The following is a 16,552-nucleotide window of genomic DNA, read 5'->3' on the forward strand; positions in this document are numbered from 1 at the left end:
ACATGCTTTCCACGTGCTCTGAAACATGCACACGGCAGACTCTGCGTCTTGCAACAAAAGGAGCCCCTCCAAATTGTTCCTTCAAAACCCGTCTGACGTCAAAGCCGAGAAAGTCTCGGCCTCGAGGGCCCGCTTGCTTCTCGCCTTCTTTTGCCCAGTCGTGGCTTCAGAGGACTTTCGGGTCAAGGGTTCAAATCCAGCAGCGGGAACTCGCAGAAGGAAAAGGGGTCTTTGTCAGTGGCTTTTCCGCTCTGGGGAAGCGTGGTCCGCTAATTGGTCGCTAATTGGTCCCCAAGTGGCCATTGTAACAGGGAGTCTGCCCATAAAGAAAGGGCAGCGCCATGAAGGGGGCAGAAATCAAGGGGACATGCAAATGGGTGGGCCGGGGGGGGGGGGGTCACCAAAAGCATGCAATCTAGGATGTGACAAGTTATTTGGAATCAAGGTGTCGTCTTTAGCCCACAGCTCCTCTGCCTCTGACCTTGACCCATGAGGACATCTGAGACGGCCAGCGTGGTGTAGTGGTTAAGAGTCCTGGGCTCTCATCTGGAGAACCAGGTTTGATTCCCCACAAAGCCTCCTGGGTGAACTTGGGCTAGTCACAGTTCTCTTAGAGCAGTTCTTTTAGAGTTCTCTCTGCCCCTCCTACCTCACTGGGTGTCAGTTGTGGGGAGAGGGAGGGAAAGGTGTTTGTAAGGCTGTGGTGGTGAAAAGGGGGGGGGGTATAAAAAACAGCTCTGCTTAGAGCCAGCTTGATGTAGTGGTTAAGAGCAGCAGACTCTAATCTGGAGAAGTAGGTTTGATTCCCCAGCCCTCCACCTGGGCCAGTCACAGTTCTCCCAGAGCTCCCTCAGTCCCAGGCAACTCACGGGGTGTCTCTTGTGGGTAGAGGAAGGGAAAGGGGTTTGCAAGCTGTGTTGGGACTCCTTTGGGTAGTGAAAAGCAGGATATAAACAACTCAGCTCCTCCTCCCCTTCTGCTTGTTGGGGAATGTGTCTCCCATGTACAACTGGAGGATAGAGATCAGGATAGAGTTGGGATTCTCCCAGGCACACAGTGGCTCTCTTCCGTTTACCCCCACAGGAGCTTTCTCCCCTACCTTGGGCCCTGTTTTCCTGTCCTCAGACCACCCCACGGGCTCCGCTGAGAAATGTGCTCCTAGCCACATAACGAGCATGACTTTTACAAGCGAGCCAAGCTGAGTTTCTCATGTCCTCTCCTGGGGCTCTGCCTGGTGGCGTGCAAGAAGCCACACGGGGCGGGGGCATGTGGGGACTGGATGCCTCTTCAGGCTCGGGGGCCAAGTTTGTAGGAGCAAGGTGACAACTCGTGATCTCCGGGCCGGGCTCCCCAGGCTCGGTGGCTTTTAGGCTACAGATATCCAGGGGCGGTCTGCCCGTAGCATGGAAGTGCTTGGGCTGTCAGGTTCTCAAGATCAGGCCATCCTGCTTGTCTTTGTAACAAATGCACAAGTTCTCAGGAGGCACAAGGCTGGTTTCCTTTGTGTTTCGTAGGCCAATGTGGTGTCGTGGTTAAGAGCGACAGCCGCTGATCTGGAGAACTGGGTGTGATTCCCCGCTCCTCCTCCACACACAGCCGGCTCCTAGTCCTCTTCTCTCTCTGCACAGAGTTGTTTCTCTTCGACATACAACTATTTTATTCTTTTAGGCAGCCTAGTGCTCCAGCCTCTTGCTTGTTTGGACTCTGCCAACCTCTCCAGCTCCTTGTTCTGATCTTTTAAGCTCCTGCTCCGCTTTGTGCCTCTCCTTCGGGGCAGAACCGAAAAGCTCCCCGGGCTCTTTTGCTGCGCTCTGCGGACTCCATGACCACTGCATGACCCACTCGCCCTTGCTGGGGCTCTGCCTCCCGCCCCACTGCCCCTGGACCTGCACCGCTGCACTGCGCCGGCATACAAATCATCCCGGTAACAATTCCGCCTTCTCCTCTGTCCCCCTACCTTCAGCCAGGCCCTGCAGCGTTCCAGGAACCATGAATAGCCTTTATTCCGCCTATTGAGGGCGGACGGGGGTCACGGAGACACTGCCTTGCCCAAGGAGACTCCTGCTGGGGGTGAAGGAGGCAGCCAGAGCCTTAACAACGCCTGGGGCTCAGGAGGGGGGCGGATTATGAATCACTTGCCCCTCCCCCCTTCCCTTTGGCCATGCCATCTCCCTGGGTGACAGAACAATCACGGCCAGAGCTTGACGGCTTGCAGTCTGCTTTCTCCGGGCAAAATAGAGAGCCCGGGCAAGCCCCTGCTCACAGGCAACCATGAATACATCTCCCCGACCTGCTGAGCCTCCGTGCACCTTTAGAATCCAGTAATTTTCGTGTGCAGATGAATGTGTGGTTTATGTCTCTAGTCCTTATGGGTGAAAGGATGAGGTTGCCAAACCTGTGAGCAGAGCCTGATAGGGATACTCCTGGAGATTTGGGGATGAAGCTAGGGGGGGGGGGCAGGGTCCTCAGTGGAGAACATTGCTGCAGGGAGCCCACCCTCCCAAGCCCCTGCTCCCTTTCAGTCTGGAGGTGGGCAGTAACTCCAGGAGATTCCAGGTCCCACCTGGAGGCTGGCATCCCTAGTCCTTGGCAACCCCTCTGAAGTCAGAGGGTGGTCCGAGCAGGGCTGGTCTTGGGCAGAAGGGGTGAGCAGTTAAGTTCCCCGCAGGGCTTCTTATCCTTTCTGTGGTGTCTGGAAGGAGAATAAATTACCCGTCCTTTAGTCACTACGAAAGAGCGTTTATACTTTGTGATGCTAATACTTGTAGCCCTCTGTATATTATAGAACTATTGGGAGAGTGGCTCATATACGTATCACCAAAGGATTAAGTTTATATTCTTCTGGTACGTTCATCATTGATAAGAGTTCCATCACTGATAAGAATTCATTTAAAGAGGATTGATTGATATAAGCTAAAGAGTATCTTATATCACTGGCAAAGTTACCGAAAACGAAAAAAATACCTAGGAGTTCGTTTTGATGAATTGGAAGTTTGAGAAATTATTTTACAGTGGAATAAACGGTTATTACGGCAACAAGATCAACGTGCCTGATTGATTTCAGCATCAAAACCATCCCGTTTGGGATGCAAAATTCGAGTGAGATTGGCTAAGTTGGAGTCTGAGCGGTTTCCTCAGCGCTGGTCCTCTCACCATCGGCCACAAAAAGGCCACCGGTCCCTCCCTCGGGAGCCGGCCTGGTTCTCCTTCCCCGAAGCCTCATTTTTTCCCAGAACCAGGCAGGGGTGGTTCGAAGCCCCCGGCTTTCCCCGTGCCCTGCCAGCCCCCCTCCAGCCCCCTGGCATAAAGGGAGCTTCGTTGCCATGCGCAGGTGGTTCCTTTCCCGGCCGCCATGGCATTCACGGCGCCAAGCCCTTGCCGGCCCGCTGAACAAGAGCCCTTTCATTCTCTTCCAATGGGCGACACGGTCTTAAAGACCTGGGAGCTGGCAAACCGCTGAGCTGGCTCCGTGTGCAACAAGGGGTGGGGGGGGGACAATTGCACGGAGGCTGAGTGTGGGCCAGGGACACGGGGGATCCCAGGCCTCCCCAGAGGTTGCTGGGTTGTGATGTCCTCCTAATTACAAAGTGAGTCAGCGTGGGACGTGGGCTAGGAGCGTGCGTTGGCGTGCACAGGAACCCTGGCAGGCGGACAACAGTGTCCAAGGTCGCGTAAGGGCACAGATTTCTGTGCAGCAACGTAGGGGTGTGTGTGTGTGTGTGTGTGTGTGTAAGCATGCAGACCTGCTGGTATAGAGGAAGGGGCTTTGCTAGGTACGTTTTTGCAGGACCTGCAAGTGAAGCTAAGGCCCAAATTGGCTCGTTAGTAGCAATCCTGTATACATTGTCAAGGCCCGATAAAGTTACACATCCTTGATTGTTGATTCAGGTGGGCAGCCGTGTTGGTCTGAGGCAGCAGGACAAGGGCTGAGTCCAGCAGGGGCACCTGGAAGACCGACCAGGTGGGAATTGTCGTCCACGGACAGCCATAGAGTCAATCTTCCAAAGCAGCCATTTTATCCAGGTGAACTTGTCTCTAACACCTGAAAAGCAGTTCGAATCCCGGCTGCGTTGGCAACCCCAGGTTCCAGCCCCCGAAATCTCCCCAGAGCTGGCGACAGGAGTTGGACAACCCTGCCTGGCCCAACAGACAGACCAAGCAGAGATCAAGAAAAGCTTCCAGCTCATTTAAGCATCGTCTAGGGAGGGACCCTCATGAAGGACATTGGACCACTGGGGGGGGGGGCAGGGCCAAACTATTGGGCCAGCTCTGCTTCCCATAACCTTTAGCTAGGGCTTTGCTTGTTAAATTTGCTCTCTTTGTGTTGCAGAGTATTTCCCAGGCTGAGGATTGTTTTTCTTTGGGGGGGGGACTGTGTTCCGACAGTAGCCCCCCTACTCATGGCAAAGGCCAGAGGGAGGGTATCTATCTTGCTATGATGAGCCCAGAACTGGGAGACACCTAGAAACCTCCAGTGGAGCACAGAGACCCTTCTGTTCATCGCCGGGGGCTCACTCCCGCCATGGTCTTGGGTCCATTAATAAGGCCTTTATGGGCCTGTCCACTCCTGGCTCCAGAGGGACGCCGGGACAAAACAACAGCAGTGGTTTCATGAGGGGGGGGGCTAATGACTGACCAGGAGGGAGCTGGCAACGCAGCCCTAGGCCAGAGACACGGGTGGGGGGGGGGCCTCTAAACTCCCTGCCAGGTTTGGTTGTTCTGTTGTTCTAGGCTCACTTCTCGGTCCGCAGCAGACCAGTAAGGCTCAATAGAGATGTGGCCAGTGAGACGTGGTGGCTTGCATCATAAAACACACCCCAGCAACCTATGTGAAGTGGTTTCTGTTAAGGGAGCTAGGGCTGAGATCCCCCAGGATTACAATGGATCTCCCGGTGGCAAAGATCAGTTATCAACTTGCTATTTTGCCCCCACCATAGGAAACAACAGAGGATGGGGGAGCCCTGTTTGGGTGCCCGTAGAAATGGGCCCCCTGGTCCAAACTTTTTGAAATGTGGGGGGTCTTTAGAGGAGAGGATCCAGCAGCACTGCTGCGAATTTGGTGCCTCAACCTCAAACCCCCACCCCAGTCCGCTGAACAGACTGGCTAAATTTCTCATGACTTCAACGGATCTGTAGGTTATAATGGAGCCGAATCGATTCGGGTAAACCTAAATTGCCCGAACCTGAATCACTGTACCGAATCAGTGATTCAGGTGATTTCGGGGTTACCTGAATCGATTTGGGCAAAATCAATTCAGGCCGAATCGATGCAAATTAAGCAAAACTGGGTTTTTTTGGGGTCATGTGGATGGCGGTTCAAAACTGCACGGGGGGAAGTCACTCTGAGACCTGGATCTAGGCTGTTCCATTCCCATGGTTCATAGTAGTGAGGATCGCTTTGGGGCCTCCTGTGCCCAAATGCAGGCTCTAATCCTTTGGGGAGGAGGGGTGTGTCCCTGTGTTTGTGGTGACCTGCACCCCCACCAGAAGCCACCCCGGGTGGGCAAAGGCCTTGGACACGTCGCCCGTGTGGGAGGGCATTCTCCCTCGAGAACGTTCAGGGCTTTAGCCTGAGGTTTGCCGTTTGTTTCTCTGCCAAGGCACCGGGCACTTGGCAGGGCTGAAGTGAGGAGGCCAGGCCTGGCGGGCAGCCCGTCCCCCTCCCCTGCCTCTGGCCCGTCACACGCAGACACCAGGGCAGGCTCCCCCGTCCGAATAAAGCCTTTGCTGCACAGAGGGAAAGATCTCTCCGAGTCCACGGAGCCCGGAGGAGAAGCTCAGCCATGGAGGGACAGAAGCTGTCGTCCTACGGAAGACGCTTTGGCTCGTCAACCACCTCTGGCCACCAGGCCGTGAGGTTCTCCCCGGGCCGCCGATACGTGCCTCCCAACCCCACCACCCGTTTCTCTGTCACCAAGATGAAGACGGCCAGCCTCAGCTTCCGGGCTGGCCCCAAGTTCTCCCCAGACAAGGTGGATTTCTCCCTGGCGGACGCCCTCAACACGGAGTTCAAGGAGACCCGCACCAACGAGAAGGTGGAGATGATGGAGCTGAACGACCGCTTTGCCAGCTACATCGAGAAGGTCCGCTTCCTGGAGCAGCAGAACAAGGTCCTGGTGGCCGAGCTCAACCAAATCCGGGACAAGGAGCCCACGAAGCTGGCGGACATCTACCAGGAAGAGCTGCGGGAGCTTCGCCGGCAAGTCGAGCAGCTCTCCAGCTCCAAGGCCAGGCTGGAGATCGAGAGGGACAACCTGCTGGAGGACCTCAACCAACTCCGGCAAAAGTAAGGGAACCTCCTTCCAGCCTCCAGGGGCCGGGGGTGGGTGGGTGGGTGGGCAGCCAGCAACAATTTGGGGTTGCCAGCTCTGGGTTGGGAAATACCTGGAGACTGTGGAGGTGGAGCCTGAGGAGGGCGTGGTTTGGGAAGGGGAGGGGCCTCAGTAGAGTCAATGCTATGGAGGCCCCTTCCAAAGCAGCCCTTTTCCGCAAAGGGAATGGCTCACTGTCACCGGGAGATTTGTTGTAACCTTGGGGGAAACTCCAGTCCCCACCTGGAGAGGTTGGCAACCTTAAATATAACCCCAAGGCTCTTAACTGAGTTGTCAGGGGTCAGGTGAGCCCCGTCAAATGGGGGGGGGGGTTCAATTAGGCCCATGCTCCCTTTCCCCTCATTTCCCCTTCAGCTGATATTCAAATGTTGTGGGAGGGGATGATGAGCATGTTTGGTGTTCGCTGGGTGATTTTTGGAGAGATGTTTCTGGAACACGCCGAAAATCAGCTTCATTCCTCAGCTCGGAGTCGTGAGACCAGTGCCTGCCCTTCAAAGAAGCTTTGGGGATATTCCGAGAGGCCCCAGAAGGCGGCCTGGCTTCCTCCATACAAATGGGGAGGGTTTTAGGTCAACGGATGACATTTTCTCTCCAAGCCTGCAGAAGAATCTTGGCTCGACTGGGACAAAGGGGCCTGTTCTTCTCTTCCACTCTCTCGTGGCTAGACGGCCGTAAAATGACCTACTCTAAAAGTTACAGAATATTCGCAAAAAGTGTTTATTCATGGGGAGGGGACTCCTACAGGCAGTGCTGAGCACAAGAAGAAGACCTGGTTTTTCATGCCCTTACTTTCCACTGCCCGAAGGAGTCTCAGCATGGCTTACAATCCCCTACCCTTCCTCTCCCCATGGCAGACCCCCTGCAAGGTAGGTGGGGCTGAGAGAACAGCTCTGCAGGAACAGCTCTCAGAGAACTGTGCCTGGCCCAAGGTCTCCCAGCTGGCTGCCTGTGGAGGGGCAGGGAATCAAACCTGGCTCTCCAGATTAGAGGACACTGCTCTTAACCATGACACCAGGCTGGCAGCTGCTATCTATGTATTCTCCTTTCTTCATGCCTTTGACCAGGGGTCTCTGACATCTAGGGTTTACCAAGAGGCATGGGGATAAACATCTCCCTTTAACAGAGGTTTGATATTAATCTGGAGAACCAGCTGTGATTCCCCACTCGTCCTCCTCATGCACCCAGCTGGGTGACCTTGGGCCAATCCCAGGTCCCATAGAGCTGTATTCACAGGGCAGTCCTGTCAGAGCTCTCTCAGTCCCACCTACCTCACAGGGTGTCTGGTGTGGGGAGGGGGAGGGGAAAATGTTTGTAAAGCACTCTGGGACTCCTTCCGGTAATAAATAGCACAGTACAAACAAAGAGCTCTTCTCCTCCTGCTTTATGCACTGTGGATCAGTTGTAATAGTGGGGGGTCTCCGGGCCCCACCTGGAGGTTGGCAACCTACAGCTGTACATAAAATGCTCCCGAGAGAGATCTGCAGTGGGATGCCTGCAGTCAGGCGTAGCCGGTTTGAGCTGCCTTGCAGTAAATACCAAGGACCTTCTGGAGTCCCTGCCAAATGTGTAAATACGTCCTTCACCAGGGCCTCTGCTCCTCTCCCCCCTGCTCCAGGGGAGGATGCTGCAAGGCCTTTGGAAGCCCCTTGGAGGCAGAGACCTACCTTCCCACTTAGGTTACTCTGAGAAGAGCCATTGACCAAGACAGGCGGCTGTTAATCATGAGAAAGGCGCCGCTTCGCTGCAGAGGCCAAAAGGGCCAGCGACCGGGGAGGCCAAGTCTGCTGGTGCATAAACAGCGGGGGATTAGCCCAGGCCGTGTGTGCTCAGGAGCCTTGACCTTGGTGCTGAGCTCTGACTCCTCCACTGCTTGCAGAAGAGAAGAACCAATAAGTCAATTAACCTGCCTGGCTCCCCTCCCCCCTCACACACACCTCTCTCTCTCTCTCTCTCTCTCTCTCTCTCTCTCTCTCTCTCTCATTTAAGGTTACAGGACGAGATTAATCTGCGCCTGGAAGCAGAAAACAATTTGTCATCCTACAGACAGGTGAGACGATGAATCCTGCTCGGGGATTGGGGAAAGGTGGTGCAAGACAGCCTGCTAATTGCTGCTGAGTTTTGGGGTGCGGGTTTTGGGGTGATCCTGCCGTTTCATCGCTGGCCTCCCCGTGGAGAGCTCCACAAAGGTGTCAGACGAAGCGACCCAAGCATCTTGGAGCAACCCAACTCAGGCTGATAACCACTACTCAGGACGATTGACAGCCGCCAGGTGAGTTGGGAGGTCAACCGATCTCCAGCAAGGATGCCAATCTCCAGGTGGGGCCTGGGGATCCCCTGGAACTCCAGCTCCAGACTAACGAAATCCATTCCCCTGGAGAAAATGGCTGCTTTGGAGGGCGGACTCCATAGCATTAGACTCCAATGAGGCCCCTCCCCACCCAAATCCTGCCCACTCCCAGCTCCACCCCCAAAGTCTCCAGGTATTTCACAGCTCAGCAATTTGGCAGTCTCTCCACCGAATCTCAAATCAGCCAAATCCAGTCCGAACCCATTCGGGCTTCTCTGAGCTGGCTGATTTAAACAGGCGGGATGTTGACTTCAGGCCTTAACTTCAGCGAGAGGTGCAAATGTAAACAAGGGGTTCCCGCTAGGTTCTCACTCCCCAAAAAACGTCAGGTGAAATACTCATAAGACGCCCACAGCCGTAGGAACCATTTTCTCTAAAAACGGACCATGTACCAACGTGAATCGATTAATTGACGTGATTTACATCCTGTCTTTTGTTCCAACAAGCACCTCAAACTTATCACTGCAATAACCCCACGATAACCCTGTGAGGACTGGCCCAGGGTCACCAGGCAAGCTTCTGTAAGTGGGGGCTTGAACCTGCATCTCCCGCGTCCCCCAGGTTCTGGTGTGAATCACTGCCCCGTGCTGGCCCTCCGCACACTCAGTGCTGAATACCCGGAAACCCGTCTTGCATATAGATGAGTATTTTCTCGCTCTGTAACCTAACAACCCTCCTCACAAAGCTGGAGGAGATTATTTTTTATTATGTGTTTGCCAATTGTGAGTCAGCCGCCGTCGGTAAGCATTTCCGCCCACCTCTCCACGGGGGCGTGGATTCTGAAGAGGGTTCTCCAGCCAGACCCAGAAGGCACTAGCAGGGAAGCTCAGGTCTGGGGCCCAGTTCTGATGCGTTTCCCCAGTTCTGTCCGTGGGGTGAAATTCAGGTGGGTGTCCGTGTTGGTCTGAAGCAGCAGAACGGAGTTTGAATCCAGTGGCACCTTTAAGAGCAGCAAAGTTTTATATATACCAGGGGTAGTCAAACTGCGGCCCTCCAGATGTCCATGGACTACAATTCCCAGAAGCCCCTGCCAGCATTCGCTGGCAGGGGCTTCTGGGAATTGTGGTCCATGGACATCTGGAGGGCCGCAGTTTGACTACCCCTGATATATACACACAGACACATGGTGAAATAAAGGGCAGTGCTTGTTTAAGAGAGCCCCTGTGCCAGCTGAAGCTGTGTAACATTCCCTACCACTTTGCCTCTTTTCTGGGTAAAGCACCTGTTGGAATGTCTGCTAGCAGTCCGTGACCTCCAGGCAGACTTAGGCTCCACCCCCTTTTGCTTTTCAGGTCTGAGCACTGGGGTTGGCAGAAAGGGGGCTTGCCCTTCGAGCATCCGCTCTCTGGTGCAGCATTGGGCATGTGGCTGGAACTGGCAGGGGCGTGGGATGGAGGAGGGTGGCATGGTGCTCCTGTCTCCCACCTGCCCTTGCACCGGCTCAGCTGCCAGAAGCAGAACGGAGCACGCAACTTATGCTCTTCCATCGCCTGCTTTCTTTGTCCTGCAGGATGTTGACGATGCTGCCCTAGCCCGCATAGATCTGGAGCGGAGAATCGAATCCCTGCAAGAGGAGATCAGCTTTTTAAAGAAAGTGCATGAAGAGGTACGCCCCTTGGCCAGGCATGGGGGCAGCCATCTCTTGGGAAGCATTCCGAAATAATGTTGTCAGGTTTCTTCAAGGAGCCCGGGTGCGGAATATAAGTGGGGGGAACACAGCCCAGAGCTCCCCAGAAGAGACAGGGACTGCTTCCACACTACCAATATAATCCGGATTTGCATTTTTAAAGGGTCGGGTTTTTTGCCTGTTTCTACACTAAAATTTGCTTTTTCAGATGCCGTCCTGAATTGCTCCTCCCTTGCCCCACAGCAAAGGAGTCCTCAGAAAACCCAATTTCATCTTTTCAAGTGGGGTCTGACGGGGTCTAATTCGTGGTGGCTCAATGTGGAGATGCCTGCAATTGGGTTTTGTCCCATGCCTGCCGTTTTGAGTTGTTTGAGAACGCCCCTTTTCTTGTCGCTGTAGTGATGGGGCAAAACTCTATGGTAGAATTAGCTTCTTACCATAGAGTTTGGCGTCCAAACCAGAGTGTCCCCATGGCACCAATGTCCATCACTTCTGGGTGATGTAGTGACATCACATTTTTTTTCAGGACTCTTGCCTGTTTTTTTTTTTTTTTGGGGGGGGGGGGTCCTCTGGTTTCTTAAACTCCTGAAGTGGGGGAAGACACCCAACTGTGGGGTCCCCCAGCCCCCACTGCAGACTAGCCCCCCTATACCCGGCACCCCTGATATCAGCATTCCTGACCGAATGGCCCTGTCCATTTGAGCCTTGACCCTCTTGTGTCCCCACCCAGGAGCTGCGGGAGCTGCTGGAACAGCTGCAGCAGCAGCAAGTCCACATCGAGATGGACATGGCCAAGCCGGACCTGACCTCGGCCCTGCGGGAGATCCGCATCCAGTATGAATCCATGGCATCCAACAACATGCACGAGACAGAGGAGTGGTACAAATCCAAGGTAGGGCAAAGGGCTCGTGACCCCAGTCCAAGGTTCAGCCACGTCGGGGAGTGACTCCGGATGGCCAGGCTGACTAGGGCCGTGCAGCAGAGACTCAGGGGCAAAATAGCAGCAGATCCCCTCTCTGGATACATAGCTTAAAAGGTAAAGGTAAAGGTATCCCCTGTGCAAGCACCGAGTCATGTCTGACCCTTGGGGTGACGCCCTCTAGCGTTTTCTTGGCAGACTCAATACGGGGTGGTTTGCCAGTGCCTTCCCCAGTCATTACCGTTTACCCCCCAGCAAGCTGGGTACTCATTTTACCAACCTCGGAAGGATGGAAGGCTGAGTCAACCCTGAGCCGGCTGCTGGGATTGAACCCCCAGCCCCATGGGCAAAGCTTTCAGACAGCTGCCTTACCACTCTGCGCCACAAGAGGCTCATGGATACATAGCTTGGCATGGTCTATTTAATGGAGAAAGATTAAAATGTGTAGATCACTGTCAAAGGATGTTGTGATGGCCACAGCAGTAGAACAGCTTTAAAGGGGGATTAGACAAATTAATGAAGGAGAGGCTACTAGCCATGGTGACAGAGGAGAGCCTCCACATCCAGAGGCACTAATCCCCTGAATCCCAGAGCCAGGAGGCGGCCTCACTCTCTATGCCCGGTGGTTGGCCCTCAGAGGAACCTGTTGGCCAGGGTCAGGACAATTGTCCTGAGAACTTAGCCAGGCCAGTGGTGGTCAACTTACCGGACAGAGCAATGAGAATGTGGAAGCTGTAATGCCACAAGAAAGGAATATTATTTAAGGGGAGTGTCAGCTTTGTTTGAAGCTGAAGATCTGTGACTTTTGCTTCATCTGGAGCTCTGGTCGGATTCTTTTGGATGTTGGTTTTGTTGGTTCTTCAGAATCTTGCACCTGCAACCGGGCCTGTTAACCTCCTGGCTACATCACAAACACGGCCTTTGCCTCTTTTGAAAAAAACGGAGCCCTTAAACCCACTTCTGTCTGACAGTTTGCAGACCTGAGTGACGCAGCAGCTCGGAATATCGAAGCCCTGCGCCTGGCCAAGCAAGAAGCCAACGAGTACCGCCGGCAGCTGCAAACTCTCACCTGCGACCTGGAGTCCCTGAGAGGCTCGGTAGGTAGAGAAGGGGCAGGCAGAGGGACCCCCATGCCCAAGAACGAAGGGGAGTCCAGTGGCACCTTTAAGGCCAGCAACATTTGATCCAGGGTAGAAGCTTTTGTGTGTGTGTGCATACTTCGGGTGCCTGCACACAAAATGCAAAATTCAACTTTGTTGGTCTTCAAGGGGCACATGCGCAGAAACGTTTACACCCAGAATTCAGCCTTGTTGATTTTACAGGTGTGCATGCACACACAAATGGATACTCAGAACTAAACCGTGTTGGTCTTCAAGGCGAGCATGCACTGCCCCCCACTGAGAACCCTCCCCTCTCTGACCCCCACTGTAAACCCCTCTGCCTCCTGGCTTCATCTCCAGATCTCCAGCTGGCCCCTCTGTCTGGAAGGGCAGCTCCCCTCCAGGCCGCGTCCCCCTCGCCTAGCAGCTCTCCCCTTCCCTTGCCGCAGAATGAATCGCTGGAGCGGCAGCTGAGAGAGCTGGAAGACCGCTACGTCCTCGAGACGGCCGGCTACCAGGAGACGGTGATCCGGCTGGAGGAAGACACCCGGACCCTCAAGGAGGAAATGGCCCGTCACCTCCAGGAGTACCAGGACCTCCTGAATGTCAAGCTGGCCCTGGATGTGGAGATTGCCACCTACCGCAAGCTCCTGGAGGGAGAGGAAAGCAGGTCAGCGAGAGTCAGGGGCCACAGCTGGGACCCCACAAATCCTAGGGATTCTTCCTCGGGAAAGGCCTCGTACATCTCTGCAACGGGATGCAGTCGCTTGAGACTCCTTCAGGTGGTAGTGAAGAGTGGGGTCTAAGGACCAGCCCTTCTTCTCTTTCTCTGCAGGATCACCATTCCGGTGCAGACTTTCTCCAACCTCCAGATCCGAGGTGAGGAGCTCGTTCTGTCTTGGCTAGCAGCCCCCCGCCTCCCCCCCCCCTATGAGTCACCATAAAAGCCGGGAGGCATTAAATAGCATCCTTCCCTACTCCATTTCGATGACCGTTCTAAGGGGCCTGGGGATCCCCTGGAAGTTCAGCTGGTCTCCAGACGTCAGAGATCAGTTCCTGGAAAAAAGAGATGCGGTGGACGATGGGCTCTGTGGCCTTGGGGCCCATTGAGATCCCCGTCCTCCCCAGGCCCCTCCCTCAGAGCACTAGGAGGTCCCCAACCTGGATCTGGCCACCTTTCCCTCTGGCTCCTGCTGGTAGCCAGAGCTGACCTGGCCTCCGTACTGCTGATCCTTCGTCAAGCGTCCAGGCAGCAGTTCCCCAGGTCACGGCCGTGATGATTGCAGCTCTATGCCGATGACAGGCTGTTCTTTCCCTCCCCGCCAGAAACCACCCTGGACACCAAGTCTGTTTCAGAAGCCCACCTGAAGAGGAGCCTGGTGGTCAAAACGGTGGAAACCAGAGATGGCGAGGTAGGCCAAGGCCAGCCGGGCTTGCTTGTGCGTTGGAAGCCTCCCGTTTCTGACCAGAAAGCCGGAGGGAGCCCCTTGGAGCACGGAGTCCCACCCTCCGCCCCCAAGTCTACGGAGCACCCTACGTTATTGCACAGAAAGAGAACCCCCCCCCGCACGCCCATCTCCTTAAATATCTTCTTTTGCTTCTTACTGTTAGGAAGTTCTTACTAATGTGACCTTTGCTTCTCGTATTGATATTTGTGGAAGAATGGCTGGACACCCCCCCCACACACACACACACACCTTTTCAGTCAAGTTTATTTAGAAACTATCGACATATTTGAAGTTAAATTGCCCTTACCCACCTTCCTCATTCTTTCTCCCGATGCCTTAGCGCTGTCCCTTGTCCAAGTGCCCTTGGCTTGTTCTTGCAGAGTAGCCTCCCCTTTGCCTGGGTGCCACGCTGGGGGCCGGCAGGGTTTCATTCTAATGGCACTTTGCTGAAGGGTTTAGCTTACCATGAATAGAAATGCTGGCAGGATTTATGGCAGGCATGAAATCTGGTGGGCAAGAGGAAATCATTTTTCTTTCTCCAAGAAGATGAGCGGTGGGGAGAATGCAGAGCCCAAAGAGATGGAAACAGAATTCAGCAGCGTTCTCTTTCCCAGGCAGTGAAATACATAAAGGTGCAGGAGCTGGATTCCAGACCAGCAGCATCTTAGAGAACAACTTTTTGGGAGAGGGGGATAAGGCTCTTTTTTTTTTGGTCAAATCAGAGCCCTTTTGTCAAATCTCAGGTCAATCTCTAGATGCCTGTCTTGAAACCCCTACGAGGTTACCGTAAGTCAGCTGTGACTGGATGCCAACCTCCCCCCCCCACCCCAAAGAACAGAATAATAGAAGAGTAAGAGGAGTTGGTTCTTTTATGTCGCTTTTCTCTACCTGAAGGAGTCTCAAAGCGGTTTACAGTCACCTTCCCTTCCTCTCCCCACAACAGACACCCTGTGAGGTGGGTGAGGCTGAGAGAGCCCTGATATTACTGAAGAAGAAGAGTTGGTTCTTATATGCCGCTTTTCTCTACCTGAAGGAGTCTCAAAGCGGCTTACAGTCGCCTTCCCTTTCCTCTCCCCACAACAGACACCCTGTGAGGCTGAGAGCTCTGACATTCCCAGACCCCTTAGTTGATTTACTTGTTTGCTTGGATCTGTTTTTATCCCACATTCTCGGCTGAGAAATCACGAGTGGCTTCCTGCAGTGATCTCCTCCTCCTCTTCCTCCTGCCTGCAGGTGATCAAGGAATCCACCCAGGAGCACAAGGAGGTGATGTGAAACCAGCGGCCACGTGATAGAGGAGCAGTAGGATGCCAGGAGAGCTCGCTTGCCTTGACGCTTCCCTCCCACGGCCCACGACAGCGCCTTTGGGGGTCCGACTTCTGACTCTTCTCCTGCCCCCTTCAATTAGCACATTAACGTCTCCAAACCGCAGCTTAGACCAGAGCGTGGCTTGTCTAGAGATCCCCTCTGTCTGGGTGCCAAAATCAGATGCTTCTCAATAAACTTACTAATAAATAGGATCCGTTTTTATTGGGATGGGCGAAAGGGGGTGGGATGGGCGAAAGGGGGTGGGATGGGCGAAAGGGGGAGCACAAGGGTGGGCACCCTGCTTTTTCTCGCAAGCTTCTAACGGTGGCACAATGAGCAGAAATTCTCACCGGGCTATCGACATATTGTGGAGATGGAGCAGCGAAAACCTCCACTGTGAAATGTTCCCAGATGATGTGGGAGAGGTCCCGTGGAGGTCCCTGTCTTCCCCCCCCCTATACCCCTAGGGGTTTCCCAACCTGAAGCTGGCAAACTCATCTTCCACCCCCCACTGGTGGCCTGGAGGGATCCAGCAACCCTAACCCCACCCCCCTCAAAGGATCTCCACTAACTCCCTGATCCCATGGCCAGGCCGTGCATTGAGGGATCGGCCTGGTTCATGGTGCAATCTAAAAGGGAATCTGGTGCCACTCCTGGATGGGAGAAACTTCGGGGTTGTAGATTGGGTGTCCTTAAAACATTCTGTGGGGATGACATTGGTGACATTTCCTATTCCGCCTCGCAGTGTTCAGACTCTCTCTCAGCACAATTCCTCTACAGTTACGTAAATCATTTCTATGCACTTGGTATCATTTACCTGCCCTGTAGAAAACGAGCTAGGCACCTTGAACAGGGAGACTTGGGTTCAGGCTAACACTTTTGTCATTTAGGGAGCAATCCGAAGAAAGTCTCCTAAGAAGTGATCTCCATTTATTCACTGAGGTTTACTCCCTGGAAAGCGAGTTTAGGACAGCAGTCTTGATGGATTTACTAGCATGGATCGTGGCCCTGTGCCATCATAACATAGGTGTTAATTTGATGTTGTCTTCATTGCTCTGTTTCCCAGTCAGTCCTTAAATAACCCAGTGGGCACAAAACAAAGGCTCCAAAAATATTCTGCTATGATGAAGCCGGTGCTCATTTGAGACCAAGCATTTTGTTCATGATGCACCAGTCCTCCCCGAATAGTGAGACATCGAATGCAGTTCATTTATTACATCAAGTTATTCTTAACCTACAATCCCTTGCAATCCCTCTGCTGCACTCTACCCCCAGCACACAGCTCATCAATCAGCCACAAACAAAAACACTTCACAACAACTACTATCCTAGGGCAGGGGTAGTCAAACTGCAGCCCTCCAGATGCCAGGGTCTCATGGGAATTTTAGTTCATGGACATCTGGAGGGCCGCAGTTTGACTACCCCTGTTCTAAAGGTAAAGGTATCCCCTGTGCAAGCACCGAGTCATGTC

General features: G+C 53.9%; 1 protein-coding gene across 2 annotated transcripts; it reads left to right on the forward strand.

The window, feature by feature from the left end:
• The first annotated feature begins 398 nt into the window (after positions 1-398).
• Positions 399-15,275, forward strand: GFAP (glial fibrillary acidic protein). 2 transcript variants are annotated; one of them, XM_077313553.1, is made up of 9 exons: positions 401-6,286; positions 8,319-8,379; positions 10,190-10,285; positions 11,037-11,198; positions 12,197-12,322; positions 12,775-12,995; positions 13,161-13,204; positions 13,652-13,737; positions 15,007-15,275. In XM_077313553.1, the coding sequence occupies exons 1-9, from the start codon at positions 5,784-5,786 to the stop codon at positions 15,046-15,048; spliced, it is 1,341 nt and encodes a 446-aa protein (XP_077169668.1). In that variant the 5' UTR covers positions 401-5,783; the 3' UTR covers positions 15,049-15,275. The 2 variants fall into 2 exon arrangements, with proteins under 2 accessions (XP_077169669.1, XP_077169668.1); XM_077313554.1 differs by lacking the exons at positions 13,161-13,204; positions 13,652-13,737 and having other exon boundaries at positions 399-6,286.
• Positions 15,276-16,552: the final 1,277 nt, after the last annotated feature.

This window comes from Paroedura picta, chromosome 16 (assembly GCF_049243985.1).
Source record: "Paroedura picta isolate Pp20150507F chromosome 16, Ppicta_v3.0, whole genome shotgun sequence".
Taxonomy (NCBI): domain Eukaryota; kingdom Metazoa; phylum Chordata; class Lepidosauria; order Squamata; family Gekkonidae; genus Paroedura; species Paroedura picta.

Coding starts and splice junctions, on each gene's coding strand:
- GFAP (XM_077313553.1), top strand. CDS start 5,784: ATGGAGGGACAGAAGCTGTCGTCCTACGGAAGACGCTTTGGCTCGTCA. Junction 12,323..12,774: donor TGGAGTCCCTGAGAGGCTCG/GTAGGTAGAGAA, acceptor CCCTTGCCGCAG/AATGAATCGCTGGAGCGGCA. Junction 13,738..15,006: donor TGGAAACCAGAGATGGCGAG/GTAGGCCAAGGC, acceptor TCCTGCCTGCAG/GTGATCAAGGAATCCACCCA.